The 10000-nt window shown below is 44.6% G+C and overlaps 1 protein-coding gene across 1 annotated transcript in view; it reads right to left on the bottom strand.

Annotated features, from left to right (window-relative positions):
- lamc3 (laminin, gamma 3) overlaps window positions 1-10000 on the bottom strand; it is a 96843-nt gene that overhangs the window by 67226 nt on the left and 19617 nt on the right. The window contains exons 3-4 of the mRNA XM_056588650.1: window positions 8496-8626; window positions 5537-5703 (exon numbers count right to left, since the gene is read on the bottom strand). Of these exons, the coding sequence (XP_056444625.1) occupies window positions 5537-5703; window positions 8496-8626 (298 nt within the window). The remainder of the gene's footprint in view (window positions 1-5536; window positions 5704-8495; window positions 8627-10000) is intronic.

Genomic DNA, 10000 nt, shown 5'->3' with positions numbered 1-10000 from the left:
AAGATAAAAAGAGAGCGATGGAGACAAAGAGGATAGAAAAAGGGGCGAATGAAAGAATGGGGATGTGAAGGGATGGAGATTACAGAGAGAGAGTGTTGGACCAAGGGAGATAGAGAGAGAGAGAGAGAGAGAGAGAGAGAGAGAGAGAGAGAGAGAGAGAGAGAGAGAGAGAGAGAGAGAGAGAGAGAGAGAGAGAGAGAGAGAGAGAGAGAGAGAGAGAGAGATAAAGGGAGAGTAACAAAGAGGGAGAGAGAGAAAGCTAGGTGCTTAGAGGAAAGCGAAAGGATGAAAGCAGCAGGCCAGTAATGCAAGGAGTGTCCCAAAACACAAAATAGCGGGAAACAAATAGGCCTGTAGTAAAACAGAAAAACGACTCGGGCCCCAAAATAGACACTGACAAGGGAACAGAGAGAGAGAGAGAGCAAGAGAGAGAGAGAGAGAGAGAGAGAGCGAGAGAGAGAGACGTAGAGTATGGGGGTTTCTGAGAGATTATGCGTTATGGGATTGGATCATAATTTAGAGGCTCGTTGCTAATCTCATTTCACACAGGCCTAATGAGCAGCCAGTCGTCTGTCAGGGGGCACTTAGATAACAGTAATGCGTGTTTATACAAGAGCAAATTACCCAGACGATAACACACTGCCTCCACTCCCTCTCATATGCCCCTCACATCAAATCCCTCCTCAGTTTACCACAGACCCTGAGGAGGGATTTAGAGGGAAATTGCCCATTTTATTATGAATCAGCTCTCTGTTGAGTCGGCAATAACCGTGTGATTATTCCTCTGTGTTGTTGGGGATCTTTGGCGGGCGTGGCCACGGCGTGTTTCAAATTGAGGAAGAGCGATTGCCAATCTGATGGTAGAACAGTCACGGGTGGGATTGTGTAGTGTCACTGAGGTGTTGGGTTTGAACCCCACTGTGGACCAGTAGGGCTCCAGTAACAACATGGGCCTAGCCCCAAACTGCTCCCCATCCTCAATGAATTAAACTGGATAACATTTAGATTAGATTTAGCCTCTGGGTAAAAGCATCTACTCCTTGAAATGACTAAATTAAAGTATTGGTACATTGTAGAAATAATATACGTATTATAACAGGACAGGGATCTGTGTTTGGCATGCGTCTGAAAGCACTGGAGGTTCTTCTAAAAGTCACTTCATCAGCTATGGGAGAATCCAATGAAATCAGGACCGCTTATGAATGTAACTTTCAACTCATAAAGGCTGAAACTGAAGCTTCAACATTATTCCTTATTCAGACGCTTAACAGCGGGCAGCTAAAACTATTAAATAACTATGCCTGCCATGTTCAGTTTCGTCACCGAAATATAATACGGTGTTGTATTTAATGCAAATAAATAAATATGAAATAAATACAGATAATAAAGGTTTGAAAAGCTGACAGAAATATTCTGATAGACACAAAAAATGAAGGCACAATGTATGTAAATGCCCCCAGAGAAGGTTCTGGGCTTTCATCCTTGTACTTCCTTACAGGTTATGCAGTTGGCCAAGATCACATCCTGCATACCATCTTCTCACTGCTCCTCTGTTTGAAGCCCCCCGTGTGGCGAGTTTACACTCCTTATTACAGTTGTTTTGTCAAGCCTATTCATACCTTTTCCCCTGGACACGGACGCTGAGTTGTGATCGTGCAGTCTTTTTTTTTTTCACACACACACACACACACACACACACACACACACACACACACACACACACACACACACACACACACACACACACACACACACACACACACACACACACACACACTCACACAGACCCACGCACCACACACACACACACACAGACCCCCGCACACACACACACACACACACACACACACACACACACACACACACACACACACACACACACACACACACACACACACACACACACACAGACCCCTGCACCACACACACACACACACACACACACACACACACACACACACACACACACACACACACACACACACACACACACACACACACACATACACACACACACACACACACACACACACACACACACACACACAGACCCCACCACCACACACACACACACACACACACACACACACACACACACACACACACACACACACACACACACACACACACACACACACACACACACACACACACACACACACACGCTCCTCCACAGGAAGTGAGGAGGTGTCAGTGTGTGTCCCTGGAGACTAGATATTAACACGTCCAAGCAGTTTTTCTGTACTGCTGACCCAAGTTTATTGACCTAACCATATTAGTACTTAACCAACACTGTCTAAATGTGCCAACTAAGACCACTCATCCTTGTAAGTACTGTCACTGTTAATCACTGTCTTGGAACATGAAATGAAGGCAGGAACCCCAAGCCGCCAGAGGAACCCCAATCTTGTGTCCAGTACACCTTCATCTGTGTCCTTTCTACATACTCTACATCTATTTCTACATGTACATTCTACATGCGTTTATGTTCTACATACTATTATTATACGTGTGTATGGTACATCTACTGTATTCTGCATGTGTTTCTATATGTTTAACATCTATGTCTATGTGTATTCTAGATGTAGTATTCTGCATGTATTTCTATGTGTGCATTTTTATGTATTTTCCCCTTGTTGTACTACATCCACCTTACTTCTTAAGGGGGCTGAATGGTCATTAAATCAACGCAGGCATCAATAGTTTTGTTTGATCTTTGGTGTTAATAGGATGTCAGCAGCAGAGACTTATCTACAGCACCAACCCCCAAGCACTGAAGCCGTTTGAAACAAGCAAAATGAGGAAAGGTATACAGTGTGGAGTCGCGCTGTTCTCTCGGGAGCGCTAAACAGCCAGCGAGTGCGGGTATATAAACCAGTAACTTTAATGGCCTGACACACATGAGGTGTTTATTGTGTTATTAATACAACACACAGCCTTCACAAATATAGAACACACAACATTGTGTAGATATGAAGGCGGTATCATAACGCTATAAAATTATTCTGAAGGACATGGAGAGCAATATGGGGGAAGTTTGTGGGCCCTATAAAAGCCAAGGTCCTTTAGTTTGTGTACGGTCGGCACTGTCGGGTGAGTCCTTGCTAAACACGGCGAGCGGCCATCTTGAAGAATGGCTTTGTTTGGCTTCAACCAAAACCTGCTTTCGCTGTTAAATTGAGATGGAAAGCAACTGATTCTGAATCGACAGAGCTCATGAACTCATTTCAACATCTTTTGAGATTTCTGTAAAAGAGACAAAACGATCCCATTAAAAGCAAGATCTCTGGTCATAATGGGAGCATACAAATGTGCTTTACTGATGGTGCAAAAGCCCTCAGATCCTTTCAATGCTGTTTAGTCCTTCACAGCTACGTCTGCTGTGAAGGGATATGTGGGCGGAATGTCAGCTTCCTCGAAAAACACAGAACATTGCCAATAGCGTGAAATCTCCATTTCTGTCCCCAGATGTTTTGAATTTTGTGTGTTTGTTTTCCCGGCTCTTTTGCTTGTGTTTATGGCTGGTGTCTTAGCACAATAAGAGGCTTTGATTTGTCTCAGTAGTTATCCCTTGTTTTCTTAAACAAAGGTTAGGACGGCTAATGCAAGATCACAGAGTGTATGAGTGGATCTGGTTGGCAGGGCACACACATACACAGACACACACAAAGGATCTGGAGAAGAAAGGCTGATATTTGCTTTATCGATAGATGAATCATCAGCATACCAAATGATTAGCAGAAGGTTGGAGCTTAATTTGTCTTTACATATTTTCACATATTGCCTGACCTTTTGGCTACTGCCCGAGATGAAAAAATGTCCTTGTTTAACTGCTAGTATATCTGCTTTCAAAATAGTAATTTGTTTCTTAACAAACAAAATGACGTTTAAGATACGGATATCAACCCGAAAAAAAATAATTAATTCATCATTCATTCATAACAATTGCTTTAAAGGGAAGATTCCTAAAGATACCAATGCACCACAGGATTATGAATGACATTTACAACCACTGCGTTTCTGAATGATAAAATTTTATGATTGTTCACTGATCTGACCATGATTTTTGACCTTATATATTACAACATAAATATTTACATGGGGTTTGGTCCCATACAAATAAATGTGGCCTTTAATTTGAAAAGACTGGTATGCTTGTGCCCACATATCTCTTAATAGTAAGATTTAAGTGTTTTTGATTTCTTCTCTTCTCTTGGGATGGGACGCGAGAACAAGAATTGGGTGGGAATTTGGAGCAAGGAAATTATGCTGCAGGGTACGTGTATGTATGTTATTATATTATTATAAACAAACAAAGGAAATTATTCTGTGATTACATCTAGAAGATATTATAATTTGCAAGATACATTTTTACTACTGGTTGACATGGTTACCAAACTTAATCCAGGGTCAAACCTTCAGGACCGTTAAAACATTAAAAGGATATTTTCTCATTTATTACCTTCCGTCAGTTCATTTTCACATGAATTGTTTGGTCAACAATACCGCTATTGCAAATGAGGATTAGAATACCACAGCACCCGAATCCCTGGCATTAAATAGGTGCTGCAATTTGCCCTTGTTGTTGTGTGTATGATTATTACGAAGCTCTAGGAGTAACTCTAACTCCTTTTCCATGGCCTGTATTTTAATTAAATATGTTGCATTGATTTGGAGGATTGCACTTTACTCTAGAGACCATCTGTTTTGGTGTAAGTGTTGGAGTGATTAAAACAAGTTTGTTGCTTAAGCGAATCCTGCATAAAACAATTAATAGGCCACTTAACTTTATGATTTTATGAGCGAATCACAATGAATCTTCATAGTAATTTAATATTACCAGTGAATTAAAAAGGCAAATCCAACCCTATTTATTTATATATTTAGATTTATGAGTGACAAGTGAGCTGGCACTTATATGCATTCATAATGTGTCCAGACACACACTCACACACACGCACACGCACACGCACACACACACACACGCACACGCACACGCACACACACACACACACACACACACACACACACACACCACCCCCCCCCCCCCCACACACACACACACCAAAACAATAAGGGTGTATTTAGCCCATTTATAGTTTTAAACTTTTAAAATCGATTTTGTGTCAATAAGAAAATATGACATTTAATTAGATTGAATGTTGGGAAGGGCATGTGGCTCACTTTTCTGGTAGGCAGAGAGAGGGTTGTGCAATGTAGCGTTATCCCGGTCTACCGCAACACGATTTCCACTACTTACTTCCTGTTGGCTTTGTACACGGATTAACAGCCCCAGGAGCAAGAGTTAAGAATCTTACAAGAACAGTAAAAACAAAGAAAAGGAGAATAAAAAGCGTTTTTTTTGTATGAAGAATTTTGGAAAACAGAAACAAATATCAGTAATTGAAAGTCCCGCACTTGAAGAAGACATAGTTTATTTAACGCGCCCCCTCCAGCTGTTTCTTTGCCACATCCCAACGAGGTCATCCAGTGTGTTGGTCTCAGACCCAGGACCCAATGCGGTGGCGTTACTCACTCAAACACTCATGGGCTGCCTCCCCGGTGGCCCGGGCCCATGGCCGGTCCTGGTAGAAGGGGTGGCACTGCTGGCAGTCCGCCCCCACCGTGTGGTGCTGGCAGACGCAGGCCAGCACCCCGCTCTGGTCCTGGACACACTCGCTGGCGTGGCCGTTGCACTTACACCTGAAGACAGGGAGACAGGAGACGGCAGGTTGAGAGGAAGTGTTGGTGTGTGTGTGTCTGTGTGTGTTGTAGGGCGTGGTGTGTGTGTGTTTGTAAATGTGTACAGATGTGTGGGTGTTTGATGGCGTGTGTCTGTGTGCGTGTTAAAGGGTTGTGTGCAAGTGTTCATTTAAAAGAGAGAGGGAGAGAGAGAGAGAAAGAGAGAGAGGAAGGGACAGAGATAGAGGGATGCAAATTCAAAACTAAAAATATGTATTTTCGCCTTGTAGGCACCTTTAAAAAGATACATAAGGTTTGTCCTGTGTGTGTACCCACGCAGACTGCACTACACACACAGAGGCAAAAGGGCAGAGAGGAGAGCAGAAGGGAGTCGCTTCTTCTTTAACACGATAGGTTGTTGTCACTTCCTATTAGCTCTTCCCTGGCATGAGCATAAACATAGCCCAGGATGAGTTCAGCTCTCCATCCATTTCACTCAATGTGGGCAGCACGCATGTGGGTGTGTGGATGTGTGTGTTTGTGTGTGCGTATTGTGCGTGTGATCCTGTACAAGTTATTGGGAAAAACAGCACGCATGTGAATGTTTGAGTATGTGAGTGTGTGTGTACGTGTCTGTTTTTGTGTGCGTGTGTTGTTTGTGTGATCCTGTACATCTTATTTGGGAACCACGGCACTCATGTGGATGTATGCGCATGTGTGTGCGTGTGTGTGTGTGTGTGTGTTTATGTATGTGTCCAGTGTGTGTCCATGTTGTTGTATATGAATTTGTTTGGGCAAATCAGGGCTTTCCTGTCTGAACACGTCATATACAATTCAGCCTCCAAAGAGCACTCACACTACGAATATTAAGCAGCCCTGGACGTGGTGAAGGATCAGGGCAGCCAATCAGAACGCAGGTCTGAGTTGGGGGTGGTGCTATGCAACCATATTTTTGTATTGGAATACTGAGACATCACGGTTGCAATTGATATGTTTCGCTTGCCAGTTAAGAGGCAAGAAATTGTCAACTGGAAAACGGAGGACTATATTATATGCATATGTCTGCCTTCGTAAACAGACATTTCATTTTTGCTCATTAGCTTCCACCTGTTCCCTCTACATTTGGAAACCCATCTCCACTGGCTGGCACACACACACACACACACACACACACACACACACACACACACACACACACACACACACACACACACACACACACACACACACACACACACACACACACACACACACACACACACACACACACAACCATCCGCCCAGCAGTGGCTTTGTTCTGTGCACTATTTTCCCGGGCTGTGTGGAGTGGCTGTGATGGGGGAGAGGGACTTGTCACTACGAGGCAGGTTCTGTCAGAATTAGCCAGCTGTCCCTGATCCAGACACACACTAGCCGCGGGGCTCAGAGGGAGTCGGTTATTTCTGTTGTCACCGCGGCAACGACGGCCGTGGTGGTGGCGGCGGCGGCGGCGGTGGCCTGGTAGGGAATGAACTCCCACCCTCAATCGATCTCTCTGATGTAACACTCAACTACAGAGCAGGACCCAAACTCCCAGGACTCACTGTGGTCCTTCATGGATAGCTGTCAGTCATTTCATCATCAGCTATTCTTTAAAAATAGACAACTTTATTTTTTTACATGACAAACAGTGTTTTTTTTTTTCGATAGTTGGATGTGTTTTATGCCTTAATGGAAGGAATGGTGAAGATCCACAGGGAGGCAGGTTGAAATATAGAGGTACTTAGCACACGAGTCTCACTAGAAGGTGGGTTGCCTCTGTGTTAATAGAGTGTTGAGCTACCAAGCCGGCCATGCTTGCCTAGAAGACAACAGCAGCCAACAGCAGTATTTCTTTCCAACACATTTCTTCGAGCAGTGGGGGTCAGTTGTCAGAATCACCGTGACAGCGGACACTGTACGACAACTAGCACTGCGGCGTATATAAAGTGAGGCACATAAACCATTGGCACGAGAATAACATGTCCTGCGTGTCGGCTCTCCCCCTCCCCTCACTCCCTCCCCCCTCCCCTCCCCCCCTCCCTCCATGTGTTGTGACATGGGTTGGTCATTTGTCATGTGGCGGCGGCAGGTTCCATTAAGTGTTTATGACAGGTGTCCTATCATGACCGTACTCCGCTGGAGGGCTTCATCTCGACTGCTTAATCGTCCACTCCGACCTCACGCGCGCACGCACGCCGGCCGCGCTGCCAAGGTACACGGCGGGTTCTTGGCAACACGTCCCGTCTCATTACCGTGAGTGATAAAACCACATTAGGAGGGAGGGAAAGGACTATTACCGTGCTCTGTTTGGCTGTTCTGTTGCCCTGCCTAGGCTAATGGTCACTTGGCGGCTGACAATGTGTCCAATCAGTATTTAAATGTGCCGTCCCACAGTATAGTGTTAATTTGGTGTCCTAATTTGGCGTCTTTTTGTCGCTGTTCATTGCGTTGTACATGGGCGCCCGAAGGACCAGGCTGTAAGAAGTAAATCCTTTCCAGGAACTGTTAAAGAGTCAGGTATTACAGGCGCTGATTTGTTTATTGCATAAGATTGTCGGATATGTTTGTTGACTCAACAGACATGCTTTAGTCTTTGATTGTAAAATAAATACCAACCTTCGCTTTTCGCTTTCTTCAGATGGCATTCTTATGAATCTGGATGCAATTCTTGCTTGATGATGGGCAAGATTGAGCTGTATCGGACTCATTCCCTCCAGGCTGGGGGGAAGTAAGCTATTTTGGGATCTGAATCTGGGATGAGCCCCCCCCCCCCCCCCCCCCATTCCCCTTACCTGCCACCCACGGAGAAGTCTGAGATGGCGTAAAAGTAGGAGCGCAGAACCTTTGAGTCCTTGAAGAACTCATCTCCAAAGGTGTTGAGTCGGTCCAGAGAGATAAGCAGGTCTGTGGCTGTCACAAATTCCTGGACAGAAAGGACAGAGAGAGAGAGAGAGAGAGAGAGAGAGAGAGAGAGAGAGAGAGAGAGAGAGAGAGAGAGAGAGAGAGAGAGAGAGAGAGAGAGAGATGTGATGAGTGAGGCAGGGAGGACAGGGGAAGAAAAAAACTTTAGTTGGACTTCATCCATTTGCAGTGGCGCTCACAACTCTCAGACGGACAAGGCAGCAAGTGGGGAAGATAAGGGCTGCAAGAGAAACTGGGAGGACGCCATGATGAAAAGGATTAGTTTTGGGGAGGAGAGGGGAAGGAGAATAGGAGGGAGGAAGGGAGCCTGCATGGGAGTTTGGCAAGCGAGAGAGAGAGAGAGAGCTCTCGCACGCGAGGGAGAGAGGTGCAAGGGGAAAGATTAAGGGTACAAGCCAGGAAACAAATGGATACCAAAAAAAACACCATGAGAATCATGAAAAGAAACAAAAGAAACAAACACGATAAAGATGGACGAACAGTTAATGGGCTGAAACTGTGAAAATAAACATTGCTGCTATTCCCGGCGTTACTCAAAACCAACTGAATTGAGATATGCAGCAATGTACCGGCGTGACAAAATGAAAAATGGGCAGCGTGGAAACTTAAGAGCTGAAGCACCAATAAGGGGAAAGTGAACAAAAGTGCTAAAGTGGGGGGTGCGAGATAAAAACAGGGTCAGCACGTACCAGCAGAGAGAAAAGGCACAAGGAACCGAACAGAAGTGGGGACTTCAAAACAAATAGCGTGATCAAAAAAAGAAAAATATCGCTCGTTTTCCTTTTTCTTTTTTTTTTCTTTTTCCAAAGGGCTTTGTTGCAGAACTGAGGAAATAAAATGGCTGTAAACGCGGTATGTTTCTGAGGCCTTCCTCCTATGAGGCATGTTTGATGTGTGTGTGTGGGGAGGGGGGCGGGGTAGTAGAAGACTGGAACGGATGGGCTTCAGACTAGGAACATGTGCAAAGAGTTCACACACTGTCTGTCTCTGAGACATTCTGAGTGCGCGCAATGCCGAGTCCTGTGGGAATCAGATAGCACCTAAAGCTAGCAGAAGCCGGAATGTGATTTCTCTGCTCGTGTTGCATGTTGTCTGAGCGATATTGCGAAATGGTGCCTAAAGGAGTGCAGGATTTAATAATGCTCCACGAGATGGGAGGGATTGATGAATTGTTATGGTGTGAGAACAATAGTGATTAAAGTCAGGGGTTTTAATTAAAAAAATAAAAACGGAGGCAAAAAAAGAAAGAAGTAACAACAAATGAAAAATTTGATTTGCGGTTTTGGTTTTAGACTTCAAGGGCCTGTGTATTGCTGTGATCTACCACAGCTTAAAAAGCCCTCGCACTGCAGTTAAAGTTTATAACCAATTCATC

This window comes from Gadus chalcogrammus, chromosome 4, assembly GCF_026213295.1.
Source record: "Gadus chalcogrammus isolate NIFS_2021 chromosome 4, NIFS_Gcha_1.0, whole genome shotgun sequence".
Classification (NCBI taxonomy): Eukaryota; Metazoa; Chordata; class Actinopteri; order Gadiformes; family Gadidae; genus Gadus; species Gadus chalcogrammus.
This window is presented reverse-complemented; position numbering and strand designations above follow the sequence as displayed.